General features: G+C 36.2%; 3 protein-coding genes across 3 annotated transcripts; all 3 read right to left on the minus strand.

Annotated features, from left to right (window-relative positions):
• Nucleotides 1–3,161: 3,161 nt before the first annotated feature.
• LOC137944258 (probable amidase At4g34880) lies at nt 3,162–5,329 on the minus strand. Its single transcript, XM_068789886.1, has 5 exons — nt 4,823–5,329; nt 4,490–4,704; nt 4,125–4,361; nt 3,838–4,036; nt 3,162–3,741 (listed from the first exon to the last, which is right to left on the minus strand). The coding sequence occupies exons 1-5, from the start codon at nt 5,327–5,329 to the stop codon at nt 3,376–3,378; spliced, it is 1,524 nt and encodes a 507-aa protein (XP_068645987.1). The 3' UTR covers nt 3,162–3,375.
• A 5,007-nt stretch (nt 5,330–10,336) lies between these two features.
• LOC137944930 (probable amidase At4g34880) lies at nt 10,337–12,489 on the minus strand. The gene is made up of 5 exons (XM_068790744.1): nt 11,989–12,489; nt 11,658–11,872; nt 11,293–11,529; nt 11,005–11,203; nt 10,337–10,908 (listed from the first exon to the last, which is right to left on the minus strand). Exons 1-5 carry the CDS (start codon nt 12,169–12,171, stop codon nt 10,543–10,545), a joined length of 1,200 nt encoding a protein of 399 aa, XP_068646845.1. The 5' UTR covers nt 12,172–12,489; the 3' UTR covers nt 10,337–10,542.
• A 1,197-nt stretch (nt 12,490–13,686) lies between these two features.
• LOC137944929 (protein PSK SIMULATOR 1-like) lies at nt 13,687–20,498 on the minus strand. Its single transcript, XM_068790743.1, has 12 exons — nt 19,926–20,498; nt 17,201–17,526; nt 16,900–16,992; nt 16,700–16,790; nt 16,186–16,279; nt 15,830–15,927; nt 15,468–15,537; nt 15,198–15,307; nt 14,861–14,977; nt 14,673–14,749; nt 14,410–14,454; nt 13,687–14,307 (listed from the first exon to the last, which is right to left on the minus strand). Exons 1-12 carry the CDS (start codon nt 20,124–20,126, stop codon nt 13,806–13,808), a joined length of 1,824 nt encoding a protein of 607 aa, XP_068646844.1. The 5' UTR covers nt 20,127–20,498; the 3' UTR covers nt 13,687–13,805.
• Nucleotides 20,499–22,327: the final 1,829 nt, after the last annotated feature.

The following is a 22,327-nucleotide window of genomic DNA, read 5'->3' on the forward strand; positions in this document are numbered from 1 at the left end:
GAATTCACTACTCTCATGGAGTGAAATTTCTTTCCCTCGTTTTTTCACTTAAACGAGTGAAAGTGAACTACCTGTGTAATTCACTTTCACTCTCTTCTTACACAATGCACTAACACTTTTGGAGTCACTTTTCCTCGCTTACACAGTGCACTCTCGAGCTCAATAATCTACCTATTCGAGCTATGGGCCACACCTATTCACCAATGGTGACAAGAAATACAATATACATGATTAAGACAATGCTAACATATATATATATATATATATATATATATATATATATCCACACTGACACACACACACACACACATATGGGTTTGATCTAATACGAAAGCCCCTATCGTGCAAAAAAATATGAAATTTGAATGTTGATCGTTCAATCAACGCTTTTGTTTGATCGATATCAGCTTTAATTTTGTTTACTTCAAGCCTTTCTTCCTGCCTAACCAAGAGCAGCGTTGGTGGCCTCTCGCCTTTGTGAGCTAGAAATCCCCCTTCATCGTCTTCATTTCATGGCCTCTCTTCTGTGCGAGCAGGAAATCATTTCATGGTCTCTCTTCTCTGCGAGTAGGAAATCCCCTCCATTATTGTCACCATGCATTACTCCATCTTCACGACATCTCTCCTTAGTGAGCCGAAAATCCCCATTCATCATCGTTGTTGTCATCACTGCGCACTACTACATCTTCATTGCCTCTCTCATATGTGAGCCGAAAATCCACATTCATCGTCACTATTGTCGTCATCGTGCCCTACTCCACCTCTGCCAGGCATCTCATCCATCAGTGATGTACCATCCATCGTTGCCACATCCAATTATGCAAGGTGAAAAACTCAATCACACCGCCTTATTCATTAAACCCTATCTCAATTTTCTCCTTCACTTCTTCTATTGTCTCCTTGGAGCCATTTCCTAGCCTCCTATTCTATTGTTTTGTTTCCTTTTCGCTCTCCCGAAGAGATTTACGAATATTAAGAAATCTTCTGTTTATTCTTTTTTGTTTTTTTTCTAGAACTAGCTGTCATCGTTCTTGTGAAAGAAGTATAGAATATGAATAATGAAATATTTCTCGATACTTTACATTCATCAATATAAGTATTTATAGGTTATAAAGGGATAAGGTTTTATATGATAAACATTATCACTAAGAAAGTTTACATGGGTTTAGAGTTACAAGTTGAGATAATCTCAACTTCTCTCATCTTTATCCTTATCTCTATCATGCCCCCGCAAGATGGAGTATCAAGATGAGAGTCCAATCTTGGTCTTCAAGAAGAGGAACCATGTTCGGGGAAGCTGTATGGTGAGAACATATGCTAATTGATCAAAAGAGGAGACATGAGTCACCCGAAGAGCACCACTTTGAACGTGTTCTCGAATGAAGTGGTAATCCAAAACTACATGTTTCATGCCCAAGTGAAAAACTGGATTGGAGCATAGACTTATATCACCGATATTGTCACAATAAAGGACCGATTGTCACGAAAGAAAAACACCAAGGTCAATGAGAAGAGAGAAAATCCAGCAGATCTCAACTATAGTGGTTGTAACAGATCGATATTCCGTCTTGATAGAGGATCGAGCCACAGTCTGTTGCTTCTTAGAACTCCAAGAGATAAGATTGCTACTTAAGTAAACAATATATGCGCCAATTGAAGTGAAACAATCCTCATTACCTGCCTAGTCAGCATCAGAGAACGCATGAAGAGACAAAGAAGATTGTCGATGTAGGATGATACCATGATCTAGAGTCCCACAAAGATAGTGTAACAATCGATTGACAGCATCCCAGTGATTAGTAGTAGGGTAATACATAAATTGTGATAACTTATTTACCATATAAGCAATGTTAGGAAGAGTAAGAGACAAATATTACAGACTCCCAACAATAGTCTAATATTCAGATGCATCAAAGAGTGACGTGCCAAACTGAAGTGTGAGTGTAAATGATGTGGCAAGCAGCGTAACTATAGTCTTTGCATTGGTCATGCATGTGCGACCAAGGAGATCAAAGAAATACCAACGACGGTAGAGAGGAAGGAACAGAGAGATGCATGGCTATGGTTTTGCAGCGACACGAGGGAGGAGAAATCAAAGAGATCTAAGCTCTGATACCATATACAATATGAATAATGAAATATTTCCCGATGCTTTATATTTATTAATAGAAGTATTTATAGTTACAATGGAATAAGGTTTCACATGATAAGTATTATCACTATGAGAGTTTACATGGGTTTAGAGTTATAAGTTGAGATAATCACAAATTTTCTCATCCTTTTCGTTATCTCTAACAAGAAGAGCCTTTGATCATGCAATCATATCTTTATCTTCTCTCCCTCTTTTGTTTTTCCAACCTTTCAACCCTAAACCCTAAACCTTTCAACCATACATTCTCTTTATTTATTTTTCTTCACTGAATATCATGGTTTTTTTACGGTTCTTATGTTTGCTTACTATCCTCCTCAAAATCGTACCATTGTACTGCCTTTTGTTAATTCCAAATTCTGGATGGGAAATATCGAGATCCTAAAAGCTTCGAATGTTTTACATTTTGAAATGTTAGTGAGCTTCATGTTTCTATTGTACACTCTCAAATATTTTTGAAGTTGTTATTGAACTCCATCTCTCGGATAACTTATTATTTTAATTATTTTTTGTTTGGCTGGTGATTCTATATTTTTCTCCTTTCATCTATTGTTGAATATTTTTTTTATGAATGCTTCTTATTGTTTTGCTAGTTCTTGGTTTTGCTAGATAATTTAGTTATGATGGACTTGTACATGAAAAGGATGCTTAGGAGAGTAAAAGGAGGCTAAATAGTCCAAAGAGGAAATGCTACAACCGGCTTCTTTTGGAGGCACTTGTTCCAGTAGTTAATTGATGTTTAGTGCACAAAGTGTGCATTAATTAACTTCATTCAATTACTATTCATGGAAGACAGAAGGATTTGGGTGTAGTCAATGGCGTTTGGAGTTTAGATTACATCAATTATTCCCTTTGGCTATTTTTGGGTTAGACATTGGAAGAAGGTTTCATGTATTGGATGAGAAATCATTGAGGCAAATGAGACAAAGAAGAAAGAGCACAATGAGACCGGTGGATTATACAAAAGAAACCATCTTTTGTACTTTGTTTCTCCACCTTAGATATGGTTTCAGTTTATATGGTTATAGCAATTCTAAACATACTAATAATCCACTAAAGAAGATTGAAACACATAACATAACAAACATAAAACATTATAGAAAACCCAATTACTTATTGGACTCTATAATGTTTACTGCCCTTGACCTACCATTATTTTTTTTAACACAAACCTCGACCTAAGTAGACCCTATCAGACCACTTCGCCGTGGCACAACAAATTAGTGCTAAGACACAACACGTCTGAAAGTTGGGGGCTTCCTGATTCTGGTTGCTTGCTCAAAAGCATAAGCTATCTCAATCAGCTCGGGTTCCGAACCCTGTAAGCCTCCAAAACAAATCCCAAACGGTACCCCGTTCCCTCCATATCCGGCTGGAACAGTAATTCCAGGGTAGCCTCCAATGGCTAAAATATTAGAAGATGTGGAATCCGGAGTAACGATTGCGTCCAATTTTCTTTCCGCCATTAATTTCTCAATCCCTTCTTTCGATAACCTCGCCAGATTGTCCAATGCGCGTTTTTCCGCATTTCCGATCCCGCTTGTGCGCTGTGAAGCTATCAAGAGATCTTGGCCGAATTGGCGGATATTCTCCTGTGAGGTTGCCGATCAGAGTTTGGTGCTTGGACAAGTTTCAGTAAGTTCCGGTAAATGTGGAGATTAGGTTTGGTTTTAGATGGAGACATTTACCTGAGCAGCGTGGTTGTTGTTGAAGGCTATTATGTCTGCCAAAGATCTTACAGGAGACTGAAGCAACTCCGACAGATACGAATTCAAAGATAGCTTGAACTCTGCCTGAAGTGCAGTCAGCTCCCCACTGATAGCCCAATTCTGAATCGTTCTCACATTTCTTATTTCTACATTGTTCACCAAAATAGCTCCTAGTTTCCTGAAGGAAAATGTAAAGATTGTTCATTGTTTGTTTCATGATCAGTAATGGAATTAAAAGATGATAGTGATTAGATAGAGATATTCACCTGAGTGTTCTGAAATGATTATCAAATGAACGTTTACGAACTGGATCATTGGATTGGAAGAAATTTTTTAGAATACCAAGTCTCTTCCCTTTCAGTCCATCCACTTTCAGAAACTGCTTGTAGCCTCCTTGAGGAATGAATTTTGCAGCCTTTCCGGTTGCCTCTGCATCCCTGGGATCAAAACCGACAATGGCGTCGAGCACATAAACCGCATCCGACACTGTCCGGCACATGGGTCTGTAACAGCAGTTCAAAGATACCTCCATTAATGGAATTTCCGTGTCAACAGAAGCTGTATAAATACTAAATGAATAACTGCTTGCTGTGATTGGATAAAGGGCCTGTAAATCTGTTGCTCGGCTTACCCAACTGAGTCTTGACGTGGAGAGATTGGGATCACCCCGGATCGACTGGTAAGGCCGAGTGTTGGTTTTATCCCTACCACAGAATTCGAACTGGAAGGGCAGAGGATGGAACCATCGGTTTCGGTTCCCAGTGACACCATCGCCAGATTTGCAGCCACGGCGATTCCAGAACCACTGCTCGATCCACAGGGATCAGCTGATAGAACATATGGATTCTGCAAACACAAGAACCCGATTCTCAGGAAAGATCAGAAAACATAATCGTAGTATCTACTACTAACCAGAAAACTGGAAGCATTAAAAAAACAAAACCAAGTTCAAGCTGCAACTCACCCTCCCCTGTCCACTTCTGGCACACCATCCACTAGGAGCAGCATTGGAACGAAAATGAGCCCATTCGGAGAGACTCGCCTTGCCGAGGATAATGGCGCCAGCTCTTCTCAACCCCTTCACAACGCCTGCGTCTCGTGGGACAACAGAGCCCAACAGTGCCAGAGACCCGGCTGTTGTGTTCATCCCGTCGGCTGTCGCTATATTATCCTTGAGAAGAATGGGAATCCCCTCGAGTCCAGATGAGCTCCCACGCCTTGCCCACCTCTTCCGGTCAGCCTCCTCAGCTTGCCAGAGAGCATCAGGGTTCAGCTCGATCACGGCACGAAGCTGGGGGTTCAGTGTGCGAATCCTGTTCAGATAGAACTCAACGAGTGCCCTGGAGGTGAGCTTGTTTTGCTTGAAGGCCACATGAATTTCGTCGATGCTAGCTTCTTCAATGAAATTGCTGGTTCCGTGATGGATGAGAAGAAGCAAAGGTAGAAGCCGGAAGAGCTGGATGAATGTCATCGCCATGGATGCTCAAAGTCTTAGCCAATGGCTTCATTTATAAGGAGAAAATAAGCTACTGGTCCAACTAATACTCGATAAGGCCATGTGAAACCAGAGTGGTAAGCTGCTTTATCTGACATCTCCGTTAGTGAAAGTCTCTTTCTCGGCTAGATTGCATCTTCTTCAGCATAGTAATGGAGTATTTTTTATCCAGAGAACTCGTGCAACACGAGCACTATAATTAGAACAAAAGCGTGTAACATCAATCATTGAGAAGTATTTTTGGTTGGGAGCTTTCTGGAAGGGAAATCTCCTGGCTTCATCAATCTATTGTTTCTATTATGTATAATAATCATTTTTTTCATATCAAATTTCTCATAATATTATTGATTGTCATCTCACTTTAAAATATGATTTAATAAAAAATATAAATATATATGATTTTTTATATTTTAAAATATCAATACTTTTAAAATATTAATATGGTATGATGTATGTATTTATATAATTATTTTTAATTTTAAAAAAATATATATGTATATCTTATCTAATTAAAAATTTTTAAAATAAATATTTGATAAATTATTTTGGTTTGATTATCCCATTTCTATAATTAATAAACTAATGGTTTTAAATTTTGTGACAATATATTATTAATTATTAATACATAAAAATATATATTATGTTATTGATAAATATATTTATTTATTTATTATATTAAATTTTATTATTATATTAAATTAGTGAGTTTTAATGTTAAAATATTTCTTATGTTATTAAAAAATAATTTATTTATTTATAATATGCGCTTCAGTTTTTTTTCTTTTTTTATTAATTTTTAATCATTTATTCTAGTCACACGTAATTATTGTATTAATTTATAATAAACTATAATCATTAAGTAATATAATATAATTTTTCGTTAATTAGGATATTAACATATTTTAATACTACAGGTTAAATCACTTATAAGTGTAGTAACCATGTTTATTTTAGTTAATTATCTATTTAGGTATATGTTTTATTTAAGTATATTATAAAATGCTACTCATTCTCTTGTTTATATCATACTTTTCATTTGGGGGCACTAACACTAGAATCTGTTTTCCAGTGCACTTGAACTCGTCTACATTAACACCCAAGGATGAGTTAAAGTTGAATCAATTCATTTAAGTTCAATTCAATTTTTCACTTTAATTCAAATTTATTGTGGACTAACCCGCCCCCCCCCCCCCCCCCCCCCCATCTTGACTCTTTGTTTCCACAGAGAACAAGGAAGGAAGAGGGAACTGGAGTTTTTGCTTTGGCAGGGACGAAATATATCTAGGTTTTGAAATAATGCATGTATAATAATGTCATTAAAGTTACCTACATAAAATCTATCGTTTAATACAGTTAGAAATTTTTTATTTTAACATATAAAATTCATATAATAATTATTTTTATTATTATAAATTATTCATTTTGATAAGAAGAAGAAGAATAATTGCATTACTATTTTGATAGTAATATAATAATTATTAATAACAAAACATTCATTCCTATTTTCATAGATATAATATTTTAAAATTACTTAAAAATAAAATAATCATTAAAATTATCAAATGAAGTCAATTTATATAAATTTATGTATTTATTTAAATTGATATATTGTAATAGTTCAAACATTTAACTTAAATTTAATATGATTTATTTAATTATCTCACATAACAATTAACTATTATCTTTTATTAAATTTACATTTCTTAAAAATAATAACTTCTTTAAATAATAACGATATTTTTATTACTACAAAATATTTACTTATATGCCAAAAAAAATATTAATATATAGTAACAATAATTATTATTTAATTTGATTAAAAATTTTTTGTCAAATATTCGATAAACCCAGTCAATTTTATTGATTCAAGTATAGCAATTCTAAACATACTAATAATCCTGTACAAGAAGAAAGGGGAAAATGGGACTTATTTTCAGTACTCTTTCTCAAAGATTGAAACACTTAACATAACAAACATAAAACATTATAGAAAACCCAATTACTTATTGGACTTCATAATGTCTACCTGCCCTTGACCAACCATTATTTTTTTTAATACAAACCTCGACCTAAGTAGACCCTATCAGACCACCTCGTCGTGGCACAACAAATTAGTGCTAAGACGTCTCTAAGGAGCCTTATAAGTACCTCAGAATCCACTTTACAGTTTCCCAATGTTGTTTTCCTAGGTTACTCATGTATCTACTCACAATGTAAATTACCACTTAATAGTCAAATTTAACAATCCAAGTAAAAACAAACATGCACACCAATCTGAAGTACCTGCACAATATACTCAGTTGCTAATTGACTTGATTTTAAAATATAGGCAGCTTAAAATAATCATGACTTGATCACAAAGCACGAAGCAACTCAATGCAATAATTATTTTCAAAATATAGTCCACAAGTAGTAATATGAACTTTAGTAAATGATGTCAAAGTGTAATTCCTTGTGCTTAACCGAGCATCATTGATAAGTCTCAAAATATATGCATATAAATAGTTGGATTGGAAATTCTATCCCCGAATTTTAATACTTAATAAAAGCCTTCTTCAAATATTCCAATAAATCAACATACTAGCATGTAAGATATGATTTTAGAATAAAAGAGGCTACTAATATTGATTTCAAGTGGAAATCAATCACACAACTACTCAAAATGCAATGACTGATTCAAATATGATCTTAAAACCACATGGCACACATTGTACCAACAAAGATCTAAGTATTCATCAAGATTTAAAATAACAACCATTGAAATACTTAGTTCAATAAAGAAAAGTACATATTTTGGCTTTTTTCAAGCTTTGGAGGAGGCAAAAACTTCTCAAATCGTGTGCCAGGCATGGAGGCTTGGTTTGTATGTGCAAGAGAGAGCTTAGTTGGAAAAAGTTTGAGATAAAATAGGATGATTTTCAATGTTAAAGAAAATTGTCGTTATGGATGGCTTAGGTTATTTTTTATATTTAAAAGAAATGATAAAAATAAGTATACTAAAATTTTTGGAGACATGCAACTTCTAGATCTAGGTTTGACATCGAAAAGATTTGAATTTCTTCAGCATGGGGTAGACTTCTTTGCATGGAGTTGACCCCTTTTTGTTTTAAATGGCTTGATTTTGGTATTCAAATCCTCCCCATAGCCTGACTCTATGTAAGGGTAGTTGTGGTATTTCAAAAAATACGGTGTGAACCAATGAAATAAATGAAAGGCTCATGGACAAAGGAGGTAATTTTTCTCCTTTTCTAGTCATGAATATTTGTTTCAACTCTTCTTCTTTCTTCTTAATTTTTATTCTCTTCGCACTTAGCCTAGTATGGATAATAAATAATTCATCAATTGACATGGTAATAGACTAGGAACGCGAATTATGAGCTACTTTTGAGTTCAAGATTGGTTTTTTATTTAAATTCCGGTAAGTTTACATGAGAACTAAAGTCTTGTTTGCATGTTCTCTTTCGTTTTTCCAGAAGAAGTCTTTGAAATTGATTTATGTTGTTAAGTTATGATCTTCAGATCCTTTTTCACTCAAAATTGAGTTCTCTTGGAAGAGTAACCAAGACTCATCAAGAAACTTCCAACTCCTTGTTGTAGAAACATGGACTTATCTCCCTCGGTAGTTGTCAGGTTTGCATGGAAGGGAAATGTTTCATGCCTGTAATTTCTCAAGGTACAAGGACGTGCCTTTAAGGTTTTATGATACTACTTTTCTGTCTAAGAGGAGTTAAGTGACTTGACCTGGCTTGGGAGTGATAAATCTAGGTCACGGAGGCTTAGTTTTGTCAAACGCCTATCAACTTCCCAGGAGTACTCTCGCCCAAGCTCGCTTAATTTCGGAGTTTTGAGTCAGATACCTAGCCAATACAACCCGAAAAGACTAGTCGTTTAAGGTGCGGAAAGCCAAGTACCTAACCCATCAATGGACTAGGGGCAGACGAAACCTAACCCAAGTAGACTAGAACCACCTAGCTCTGACAAGTTTATGGGTTGATTTATAAAGACTCTTTTTCGCATACTCCTCTTGTTTCAAAAACACTTACTATTAGGTTGGGTTGAATCTTTTTTTTGTTATTTTACACTCATATCGAATCAACTCCTTTTATTTGTTGGTCGACTTCTTTTTCTCTATCAAAACCTTTTATTTATTGTGGTCTCCTCTTTTTACTCCATCTTGACAAATGGGTGAACTCCTTTTTCTCCTCCATGATGATAAAGGTGTCAACTCCTATAACAAGGGGTGACTCCTTTGATAGGTTTTAACTCATTTTTCACATTTAGAACTTGTTATGACAAAGGGTTCAATTACTTTCATTTTGCTACTTTTTCACCATATGTTTGACTTCTTTTAATCTTTTTATTTTATGAAGGGTTTGTTTATTAATGACTTCTTCGTAGCCTTGAAATATATCTAGGTTTTGAAATAATGCATGTATAATAATGTCGTTAAAGTTACCTACATAAACTCTACCGTTTAATATAGTTAGAAATTTTTTATTTTAACATATAAAATTCATATAATAATTATTTTTATTATTATAAACTATTCATTTATGTTAAAATAGTAACTAATATATAATAATTCATAAGAAGAAGAATAATAAAATGCATTCCTATTTTCATAGATATAATATTTTTAAATTATTTAAAAATTTAAATTATCATTAAAATTATCAAATGAAGTCACTTTATATAAATTAATATATTATAATAGTTAAAATATTTAACTTGAATTTAATATGACTTATTTAATTATCTCACATAACAATTAACTATTATCTTTAATTAAATTTACATTTATTAAAAATAATAACTTCTTTAAATAATAACGATATTTTTATTGCTACAAAATATTTACTTATATGGTAAAAAAATATTAATATATAGTTACAATAATTATTATTTAATTTGATTACAAAACTTTTGTCAAATATTTTATAAACCCAACCAATTTTATTGACTCAAGTATAGCAATTCTAAACATACTAATAATCCCCTAAAGAAGAAAGGGGTCTTTCTCATAGATTGAAACATATAACATAACAAACATAACACATTATAGAAAACCCAATTACCTATTGGACTCGATAATGTCTACCTGCCCTTGACCTACCATTCATTTTTTTAACACAAACCTCGACCTAAGTAGACCCTATCAGACCACCTCGCCGTGGCACAACAAATTAGTGCTAAGACATAACACGTCTGAAAGCTGGGGGCTTCCTGATTCTGGTTGCTTGCTCAAAAGCATAAGCTATCTCAATCAGCTCGGGTTCCGAACCCTTTAAGCCTCCGCAACAGATCCCAAACGGTACCCCGTTCCCTCCGTATCCGGCTGGAACAGTAATTCCAGGGTAGCCTCCAATGGCTAAAATACTAGAAGATGTGGAATCCGGAGTTACGATTGCGTCCAATTGTCTTTCCGCCATTAATTTCTCAATCCCTTCTTTCGATAACCTCGCCAGATTGACCAATGCGCGTTTTTCCGCATTTCCGATCCCGCTTGTGCGCTGTGAAGCTATCAAGAGATCTTGGCCGAATTGGCGGATATTCTCCTGTGAGGTTGCCGATCAGAGTTTAGTGCTTGGACCAGTTTCAGTAAGTTCCGGCAAATGTGGAGATCAGGTTTGGTTTTAGATGGAGATATTTACCTGATCAGCGTGCTTGTTGTTGAAGGCTATTATGTCTGCCAAAGATCTTACAGGAGACTGAAGCAACTCCGACAGATACGAATTCAAAGATAGCTTGAACTCTGCCTGAAGTGCAGTCAGCTCCCCACTGATAGCCCAATTCTGAATTGTTCTCACATTTCTTATTTCTACATTGTTCACCAAAATAGCTCCTAGTTTCCTAAAGGAAAAATGTAAAGATTGTTCATTGTTTGTTTCATGATCAGTTATGGAATTAAAAGATGATAGTGATTAGATAGAGATATTCGCCTGAGTGTTCTGAAATGATTATCAAATGAACGTTTACGAACTGGATCATTGGATTGGAAGAAATTTTTTAGAATACCGAGTCTCTTCCCTTTCAGTCCATCTACTTTCAGAAACTGCTTGTAGCCTCCTTGAGGAATGAATTTTGCAGCCTTTCCAGTTGCCTCTGCATCCCTGGGATCAAAACCAACAATGGCGTCGAGCACATAAACCGCATCCGACACTGTCCGGCACATGGGTCTGTAACAGCAGTTCAAAGATACCTCCATTAATGAAATTTCCGTGTCAACAGAAGCTGTATAAATACTAAATGAATAGCTGCTTGCTGTGATTGGATAAAGGGCCAGTAAATCTGTTGCTCGGCTTACCCAACTGAGTCTTGACGTGGAGAGATTGGGATCACCCCGGATCGACTGGTAAGGCCGAGTGTTGGTTTTATCCCTACCACAGAATTCGAACTGGAAGGGCAGAGGATGGAACCATCGGTTTCCGTTCCCAGTGACACCATCGCCAGATTTGCAGCCACAGCGATTCCAGAACCACTGCTCGATCCACAGGGATCAGCTGATAGAACATATGGATTCTGCAAACACAAGAACCCGATTCTCAGGAAAGATCAGAAAACATAATCGTAGTATCTACTACTACCCAGAAAACTGGATGCATTAAAAACAAAACCAAGTTCCAGCTTCAACTCACCCTCCCCTGTCCACTTCTGGCACACCATCCACTAGGAGCAGCATTGGAACGAAAATGAGCCCATTCGGAGAGACTCGCCTTGCCGAGGATAATGGCGCCAGCTCTTCTCAACCCCTTCACAACGCCTGCGTCTCGTGGGACAACAGAGCCCAACAGTGCCAGAGACCCGGCTGTTGTGTTCATCCCGTCGGCTGTCGCTATATTATCCTTGAGAAGAATGGGAATCCCCTCGAGTCCAGATGAGCTCCCACGCCTTGCCCACCTCTTCCGGCTCTACCTCCTCAGCCTGCCAGAGAGCATCAGGGTTCAGCTCGATCACGGCACGAAGCTGAGGGTTCAGTGTGCGAATCCTGTTCAGATAGAACTCAACGAGTGCCCTGGAGGTGAGCTTGTTTTGCTTGAAGGCCACATGGATTTCGTCGATGGTAGCTTCTTCAATGAAAATGCTGGTTCCGTGATGGATGAGAAGAAGCAAAGGTAGAAGCCGGAAGAGCTGGATGAATGTCATCGCCATGGATGCTCAAAGTCTTAGCCAATGGCTTCATTTATTAGGAGAAAATAAGGTACTGGTCCAACTAATACTCGATAAGGCCATGTGAAGGCAGGATGGTAAGCTGCTTTATCTGACATCTCCGTCAGTGTGAATGTCTCTTTCTCAGCTTGATTCCATCTTCTTCAGCATAGTAATGGAGCTATCCAGACATCTCGTGCAACACGAGCACTACAATTAGGACAAACGTGTAACAGCAATCATGGAGATCTATTTTTGGTTGGGGGCTTTCTGGAAGGGAAATCTACTTAGGCCCAATTGGGTTCCATTATTGGAGTTGATCATCAATCTATTGTTTCTATTTATGTATAATAATCATTTTTTATATCAAACTTCTCATAATTTTATTGATTGTCATCTCACTTTAAAATATGATTTAATATAAAATATAAATATATATATATATATATGATATTTTATATTTAAAAATATCAATACTTTTAAAATATTAATATGGTATGATGTATTTTTAATTTTTAAAAAATAATATATCTATATCTTATCTAATATATAAAATCATATAATTTTAACAATATATAAAAAATATAAATATAAAATAATATAAAATTTAGGAATTTTTATAATGATATTTTTCATTTTAAAATCTATGTAAATTGTTTGTAATTTTAGAGTTTAAAAAAATTATTTATTTAAAATAAAAGAAAAAATAAAAAAGTGAAAGGGGACTTCTTCTTGTTATTTAGTGGGCAGGTAGGGAAGGCCTCCCAACCCCCATCGTCGTTGTGCAGAAAAGCACAGGCGACGAGCTGGCAGAGGCCTCTCCATTATTGAACAAAAAGGGGGAAAGGAATCGGCGCCCCCTCCCCCCATCTGCGCTCTTTGTTTCCACAGAGAACAAGGAAGAGGGAACTAGAGTTTTTGCTTTGGCAGGGACGAAGAAGCCGCCAAGCAAGGTTGTTGCGGATGGTGCTCTACTTCCCCATTTGCTAGGAATGGATCCATAAGAAAGAAGGGAAGAAGAGATAAACAACGAGGGAGGGAGAGAATATCCTTTCCCGGTGATTTTTCAGGAGTGATTTCTGGCCTCTTTTGGCGGAAATTTCTTTCTGAAAAATTAGTCCATTGTGTACCCTGATCAATGGGGTGCAAATACGAGTAGAGTATCGTCAGTCAATCACATCTACAAGCTTCCTCCATAAACTTCTTTTTCCAAAATCTAATAACATATTTTTCAAAATGATTATGTAGAGAGTTATTTAATAAAGACATCAAATCAATATAGACCCAAAAAATTGTAACAGGGACTCTACACAGGAAAGACATCATCAAGTGTGTCCAAGCCATCCATCACATCTAAAAGCTTACTCTTCCGAGGTTTAACTGCACCGAACTTCTTTAGTGGAGAACTACCACTACTTCTAGTCAATCCCCTTCGGCTCCTATTCTTTCTGACAGCAAGTTCCTGGCTTTTGCTGATTCCTGGAACCAACTTCCTGTAGAAAACTCCTTCCAGCATCTCTTTTTCTTCTTGGGAGAGATCAAGGACCTTCTCAATTCTTTTATCACCCACCGATGAATGTCGTCCTCCCTGCAGTGACAGTGAGAACAAAGGGCCCTTTTGTGTCGGAGATCTGTTTGGTAGAGTGGTCTTGAAGCCATGATCCCTCTGCTTCACCTGGCTGACCAAATGGTGAAGCCATGTCACTAATTCAAGTATGTATTCATCTGTTAGATCCCTCCGTGCATGATGGAGCGTCTGGATGCGGATTATACTAGTCTGACCATTAGCTTTTCTACTCATTTCAGTACTGAAATACAGAAGTAGATAGTATAAGGAGATGTTCATTCAGAAGAAAAAAAAAAAAACTGCCAAAAATGGGAGAAGAAAATCGCAAGATTCCTGAACCCACCCTATGTTTGCCCATTCTCCAACCCAACCAAAGCCTTGATGCGCTCTGTTCAATATTTCCATAGATCAAGAAAGAAAGAAAGTAAATAATATAACTAGATAAGGTATCCATTACATAAACCATATACCAGCAAGTCAAGCAACTGTAGGAGTCACTGCATAGCTGATCCCACATCCTTGTGCAGCCACTCAGTTGCATAACTTTCATGTCAAGAAAAGAAGAAAACTGAAACGGAAGTAGATTGCAATGGTCAGTCACCCTACTTGGTTGTATTTTGGGCTATGGGGACAATCCACTGTAGAGTTTTCTCCATTTCAGCTTTGATCTTGGATGCATTGAGCTTTGGACAGGCAAACAGGAAATAGGTAAGCTTTTGCCATCTAAATGACTTGATACCTAACAGTTTCCTGTTTCACAAGGAGGCACCATAAATAAACAGAAATCAGCGTACCTCTTCCTTCACTTGGAAAGTTTGTAACTTGGAACGAATAGCTGACTTAACACTAGTTGGAAGTGCCTGATATAATGCATCCCTCACATTAGGAGGAACAGAAGTTGGACGACACACCTATTCAGGAGAGAAAAAGTAAATCATGAGACCAACAATCAATGCTTATCTTTATAAACAAAGCAAAACCACAAAGACCTCCACAATTTCTTGATATGCCTATTAGTCAAAAAAAGTCAAAAATCATTGGAAACGGAGAAAAAAAACAGGTGGATCAGCAGAGAATGTTTCATAACAATCAGTTCACATTTGAAAACCAATTTAAGTCTACAATACTCACAATGCTATCTATCTGAATGATGACATTAGCATAGTGCAATGCAAGACCAGAAGCACCAAGTCTTTGAGGATTCTGATCAGGAACATTGCCCAACGTTTTAGGAGTCATATCTTGAAAAAAGACGGAAGATAATTAGGGGATCTATGGAAACTGATGAAGGGAATGAACAAAATAATATAGATTCTCTGTCCACCCTTTTAAAAACTTTCCAATCGGGTAAAGCTCATAATGCTACAACAGAAATCCTATGAGTAACCAATAGCTACTTACCTCTAAGGCCAAAGGCGTCTGAGATTCTTTGGTGTAAAAAGATAACTACATCAACAAGTTTCTCCATGATCTACAATAAAATTCCACATTGTGTTGAATTATGTTGCAGCCAATGGTAACAGCCGGGAACTTCCAGTTCCCCAAGCATGTCAATAATAAAAGTTTTGAGAGGACTAAAATAAAATAAGAATAAAAATGAGCTCCGCAATGGTACAATATCTTGAAAATGCACATTAGTAAAGTTGGAATACTTCACACAAAGAGAAGGTAACTGAGTGAGGATTTGTTTCATCAAAAGCTTCCACAGGAATTCTGAACAGACATAGACAGTTAATAGTAATAGCTGAGGATCATAATGGTACCTCCTCCAAATTCTTTGACCAAAGTGATTTCTTTTTCAAGCTCCTCACAAGCTTTCTCTGACGTTTTAACTCAGTCTGCAGATAGACAAGATCCTCCCCTGCAACACACAAATACACCACATATTCAAAACTATACTGTCACACAAGTAGTATGTGTTGGGGAAAAAAATGGTAAAAGGATAACAAAGCAAAAGAGAAAAGACAAAAACATGAAGGTATCAAGTGATTTCATTAATTAACCCTGTCATAAACTAGGAGTAAAAATTTTGGTTAGCGATATAGACATCTTGTGGAGATCAGTATTTATAGCTCTATGCAGAAGAAAGTAGGTAAAGTCTTTAAAAATATTATTTCACCTCTCCGAGTGACACGCAATGCCTCTTCTTCTTGTACCTTGCGACGATAATCTTGCGCATATCTATCCACTGCATGTAACTCATGGTAAAGTTCCTATACCAAAAGAATGTCAGCTTAGCTTGGTTAGAGCCATCTGCTTAAAAAAATCTAGAATGTGAGCTAAACATGTCTAAGTGACAGTATTAAGTTTGTCAATTTTCAGATTGAATTATCAGAGAAACCAATGAGCCATCACCAGCAAGGGAGAAACAGAGAAGGAAACATTTGATAATATGGAACAAGTGACTAGTATAATGACAAAATATAAAATTAAGTGCTAAAATGACAAATTACAAATAACTTAAAAATATACAATTTAATTAAAGCCATAAGAGTGTACCAGTCATTCAATTGCTAGGCACCAAACACTTCATGCAACAGACAGAACAGTAGGCAATAAGGAAAGAAAGTTGACCACCAGAGTCAACAAATAATATACTTTTTTTTAAAAAAAGAAAGCAATAATATACTTACAGAGGTATTTTGAGCCAAAGACATTAGTTGTTGCATTGTTACTTCAACCTCTTCCTTGAGCACTTTGTGAGGCATCAACTCTGAGTCTAATCTATGTAATATCAAATAATGTTTCAAAATAAGGATTCTTCTGTCAGTACAATGTAAGAAACAAAGTTTCATATCTTTCAAGCACCAAAACTGTAAACCATCTACCTTACTTTTGAAAATAACGACCCAACTGGTGCCACTGAGGATCTTTACATAGGTCTCCAAACCTTATTACTTCTTTGGCAAAGATATCCAATTCCTCCCTGGAGAAAACATTGTTAAAAATTATTGAGCATGTAAAATATTCTTCAGAAGAAATGCAAAGCAAATAACTATACTGAATTACAAGCAACTCAATTGGACTGGAGAAAAAAAATCAAATATTTAACTGAGTTACATTGACACTAACTGGGTTGAAACATTGAAGAAATACAATCCAAACCTCCAAGCTCACACAGACCAAAACCTCACCTTTTGTCAGCAGCAGCAATGGTGAGAAGCTCCTCAATATCCGTACAAACTAGTTTTTGTACTCCATCCGAATATAGAATCTCTTTTTTCAAGAACTGGATATTTTCTTCAGAGAGTGATTTCAAAAGATTTGAACCTTTAACAATGGTATTAGCCACTTCAAATGACAGGATAGATATCTTATTTCCACGAGATGCTACTCCAGAAACAAATCCAGTGCTAAGATTTAAATTTGACATGCTACTGCCAAGCACATCTAAGACATCTACAGCCACCTCAAAGCCAACAACACTAGCTCTTCCAATCAGGGAGCCTATCTCTGGCACCTGCAGGCAGAAAATACAAAAGCAGAATTTGTTTAGATGTTACTCACTATTATTAGCACAGTGAAGATATGGTACAGGAAGATCAAGGGTAATCTCAAAACTTAGTTTATTGTGGAGTTATTTGTTTCTTCTGTACAAAATATGTGCTGCATGAATAGATGCAGGGCCCATTACAAATTCGTAAGGTTTTCAGACAAAAAAAAGGCAGGTTCTCATTATGGAAAAGGATAACTAGATCATGACTCCAATTACAGAGCCTTGTCAATAGAATAATTCTAGACCAGCACAAAGCAGAAACGGTGATCTTGGTCCTCATTCCAGACCATAGACAAGACAGGTCCAATGGAGTATTGTTTACTTCATAAAAAAATGTGATGTGATTTGTAGAAGAAATTCTTACAATTGTCAAATAGCAAACTTGATGAAATTGAAACAGTAATGTCACTTGCATTTCAAATTAAATTTTTACTACAAGTAAGAAATTGATTACAAGCAGTAATACTTGCAAGGTCTGCTGCAACAGCTCATAACCTGAACAATTCCTTGAACTAACTAGGGCTTTCCTCTAGATATATAACCTTTTTGGGGTTACAAACTAAATTGGCCAGAGCAATTTGTAGACTCTTCATCTACAAATCCAATTGCTTTGGACCATCAAAATCAAACTGCGATGTCACAGAAACAAGTAAACTCTTCAGTCTAGGACACCACTGTATCTATTAATAGCCAAATTCCTCACTAAAAAATATGATTTTGCTACAGAAACATGTATAAATTCCGCATCAGAGTAGAATCAAGAGGCTACTCAAAAATCAAAATTTTATTCGATAGATGATTTTCATGAATTAGAATAAAGACTAACAATCTATTTTTTTAAAAGGATGTGTGTCATCTAAAAGAGAATTGACATCAGAACTCATAAACAGAAATCAAAAGCTACAAAATAGCTCTTTTTGAGCTGCATAACTTGGATAAAGTTATTATGTGACTTCTCTTTTGAGGACAAATGTGAAAAAGCACCCAAAGGTTCGTTACATCAGAACTACCCAGGGCATTTCACAAACAGAGAATGTTCAGCACAAGTTTGTTACTTATTTATAAAAACAGCTCAAGAACATGTTCTATTTCTACTTCTCAAATCTACCATCGGTCATTCACTTTGTTCACACATATTTCCTGAGACTTCTCCACCCATAGGTAGTTTAATGATGCAACTGATCTCTATTTCTAGCAGCTGAATATTCAAAGGACATTTTCTATTAAGAGATTCTGCTTTTCTATCCTCAGGCTTATGTGTACTAACAATTGGACTCTTACACAACAAAAATCAAAATACAAGCTTGAAACATCTGGTACCAGCAAAGGTAATAACATCACAGTAATAAAACTGAACAATTCCAACTGAGCCAATTATAATTTGAAAACAATGTCAGAGGGGTTGTTCAAACAGCACTTTTGTTTCTCTACATTAGGCTTAAATCTTGAATCCAAGACACCCTACAGCAGACATCTCGATGTGACCATTGTGCCAGAGCTCTATCCACATCTGGATCAACCCAAATAAGGAAAGCATCTTGAAAAATGTGTTGGAAGTTCAAAAGAACAGAAAAAGCGTCTATGACCAGGAAAAATACATTCACTGTAAATCTTTCCACCAAAAGCATCAGAACTTCTCAAGCAAGCTGTTCCTCCGGTCACAAAATCAACTTTAGAATCTAAGAGAAGGAAACAGAGGATAACAATTATGAAATTTATACCTTGAAGCACTATTTATTTTGCTGTTTTTGGCAGCAATCCAGTCAGTCCACTGTATCAACTATAAATTGCCACAATGGTTTGTCAGGTCGGGAGGCAAGAAACCAAGTCAGGAGGGAGATCACTAATTTCAGAGAGCCCCCACCCACCCAATGGTCACCCTGACTCAACCCTTGTTCATGGAGACTTGGAAGCAATGACTTTGAAAACGTGGATTAACCAAGCAATGTACTGCATAATAGACCGCATGTATATGTAAGCGGGAATTTTACTATTCGATTCTAATTCGGAACCCTGTATCGATGGCTTTTGGCTTTTGATGTCGAGATAAAATTTTGGTTTTTCAAACATGTGGTGTCTTTCCCAGCAATGATTAATTCAAAAAACGACATGATATAGGACGCAACCGATGTTCAATAGGATGGTTTTGTCTTCCAGAAATTTTCATGGCTGACCGTTTTCCTTTCTCCGTCTCGTTTAGGTGTGCTAGAAAAACAGTAACTGCTCCTACTTTAGTATATGTTCTTCACATCTAGATTTTATTATGTCAATAAACAGAAAATCCAAAGACACTCATTCAACCATGGAAACAGCGGAGAAATACGCACTGTACGAGGAACTGCTATAAAGCAAAAGTTACCGACCTTACTAGATGTGGAGCGAGCAGGAGTTCCCACTTTTATTTTACGCGAGTCTGTTAACATCAGTTCACCGGAATCATATCTCTCCGACACCGGGAAGACCTCCGGCTCTTCTATCTTATTTCCGAAACTCCTCGGCCTCTTCAGCTTCCCCGAAAACGCCATGTCATAATCCGCAGACCCTTTCGAGCAAATCCCACCCATTTTACTCCAGATACCGCAGAGTACAGCCCTATAGTCCAATTCCTCAAGTAACAGAAAAAAAGTTCGTCACAGCAGAACAGAGGATGAGCAACGTGACTGAATAAAGCAAGAACAGCAATTCTCTTCACAGAAAAACACAACTACGATCGACCGAGAGAGAAACCCAAAAAACCCAAAACAAACAACTACAAACAATCCAAATAACGAATTGTAGCGCGGCTAATAGGAGCTTGAAACTCCGTATCGCCACCGTCTTTCACCAATGGAAAGACTTCCGAATCTTATCTCCCCACGAAAAACACAGACAAGAAAAGAAATAAAGAAGGCATCCAAAAAATCCAGGAGGTCAAGATTGATGAATCTGCAGACAAACCAAACTCCCGTAACAAGAAAATTTCTCGTGCATGAAATGAATGCAGAGAGAGAGAGAGAGAATAAACGGAAGACTTTTCCATTTCCCGTTTGTTTCCTTCTCATACGAAACCGCGCCCGCCCGCCCGCCGTGGGCCCGCTGGGTTTGGTAACGTCTCGTCAATGCCATCGTATTTTGTGCCTTTTTACCAAACTACCCCTACTTTAAACAACCCCACCTCCCAAGAAACAATCCCACCCGTCCGATACAATCTTAGTCATTATCTTTTTCATTTCTTTTGTCTCTAACATACGCTGTGTGTGAAATCAGCAATGGGGAGAATTTAAGTAGTCCAAGTCAAATGTGGGAAAGTTGGAAATAGTGGTTGATTCTTTGCTCTATCAATGCTTAAAAGTCTAAGAAATGATAATGACAATATACATATATTATCCCACTATTTCAAGTGGGGTGGGGGCCATGGTCACATGAAGTGTACACAAGTTAATAGACCATTTCATAAGGGGCTACCAAGTTTTTTTTTTTTAATCTTATATTTATCAAAGTTTATACATATATTTATTAAATTCTACATAGGTAATAGCATATATATATATATATATATATATATAGGGGTTTGATCAGAAACGAACGAAAAATCTTCAAAATCTTATACCGTAGACGACAAATACGTTTAAATATTAGGTTGAATCTAACAAAATCGAATATTCAAAACCCGATATATAACCATATTGATATAATGTTGTATATATATATAGAGGGGTTTGATCAGATACGAATGGAAAATCTTCAAAATCTTATACGATAGACGACGAATAGGTTTAATTATTAGGTTGAATCTAACAAAATTGAATATTCAAAACCCGATATATAACCATATTGATATAATGTTGTATATATATATATATATATAGGTTTGATCAGATACGAACGGAAAATCTTCAAAATCTTATACGATAGACGACGAATACGTTTAAATATTAGGTTGAATCTAACAAAATCGAATATTCAAAACCCGATATATAACCATATTGATATAATGTTGTCCACTTCAAAATCTTAATCAAAGAAGACAAACACCCTTAGCCTTGGTTAATGACTTCAAAATCTTAATCAAAGAAGACAAACACCCATAGCCTTGGTTAATGACTTCAATTGAATAGGAAGCAAAATTACAACCAGTACTTCCCAGTTCCCACAGAGGTGACAAGTGGAATCGAAGAAGGTCAATGGGGAAGAACAATCTTGGGTTTGGACTAATCCATGATAATACAAAGAAGGAAGAAAACGCGGATGTAGAATTTGGATTTTGAACCATGACTATGACCTTCGCTTTCTCTTGTTTCTTTTAAGAAATTGCAGGCGACGACCCACTGGTTTTTGGTCTTTGATCGGTATCATTTCATGGTTTCAGATCGTAATCAGTGGGAGTGACAGAGAAGTGATCGAGACAGATTGGTTTTGATCAGTTCTTGCCTTGAAAGTTCTTCACTCGAATCATGGAAAATTCAGCTTGTCACATCATCAATTCGGTTAGACTTGGAACTAAATCTTACTTGTTTAACAACTCCTTATAATATCCATAAATACATGTCCAAGACGTTTTATCTCATTTTTTTTTATAAAGGAAATAATCACAAGAAAGCCAAATCAATGATACAAACTATATATGGGTGTTTTAAGTCCATTGAAACATTTTTTCTAGTGCCCTTCACATTACATTTTTAGTGATTATTATCATGATTTTGTTTAAAATCCTTTGAAGTTAGTTTCGACTCCTTTTTTTCACCCATATTTTTCTATTTTTGAATGTTTGTGTCCGATTGAGTAC

The sequence above is a fragment of the Aristolochia californica genome, unplaced genomic scaffold (assembly GCF_029961685.1).
Source record: "Aristolochia californica isolate CCGP_79_NKW_82.1479 unplaced genomic scaffold, dmAriCali1.0.hap1 SCAF_11, whole genome shotgun sequence".
Taxonomy (NCBI): domain Eukaryota; kingdom Viridiplantae; phylum Streptophyta; class Magnoliopsida; order Piperales; family Aristolochiaceae; genus Aristolochia; species Aristolochia californica.

Excerpts from the sequence above, each read along its gene's own strand:
- LOC137944929 (XM_068790743.1), bottom strand. The coding sequence starts at position 20,126 with ATGGGTGGGATTTGCTCGAAAGGGTCTGCGGATTATGACATGGCGTTT. Across the intron at positions 14,978-15,197 it reads TCATTCAGATAGATAGCATT|GTGTGTCGTCCAACTTCTGT; the intron begins GTGAGTATTGTA and ends TCTCCTGAATAG. Across the intron at positions 14,455-14,672 it reads ATAGCCCAAAATACAACCAA|AGCGCATCAAGGCTTTGGTT; the intron begins GTAGGGTGACTG and ends AATATTGAACAG.
- LOC137944258 (XM_068789886.1), bottom strand. The coding sequence starts at position 5,329 with ATGACATTCATCCAGCTCTTCCGGCTTCTACCTTTGCTTCTTCTCATC. Across the intron at positions 4,037-4,124 it reads AATCATTTCAGAACACTCAG|GAAACTAGGAGCTATTTTGG; the intron begins GTGAATATCTCT and ends ATTTTCCTTCAG. Across the intron at positions 3,742-3,837 it reads ACAACAACCACGCTGCTCAG|GAGAATATCCGCCAATTCGG; the intron begins GTAAATGTCTCC and ends GCAACCTCACAG.
- LOC137944930 (XM_068790744.1), bottom strand. The coding sequence starts at position 12,171 with ATGAACACAACAGCCGGGTCTCTGGCACTGTTGGGCTCTGTTGTCCCA. Across the intron at positions 11,204-11,292 it reads AATCATTTCAGAACACTCAG|GAAACTAGGAGCTATTTTGG; the intron begins GCGAATATCTCT and ends TTTTTCCTTTAG. Across the intron at positions 10,909-11,004 it reads ACAACAAGCACGCTGATCAG|GAGAATATCCGCCAATTCGG; the intron begins GTAAATATCTCC and ends GCAACCTCACAG.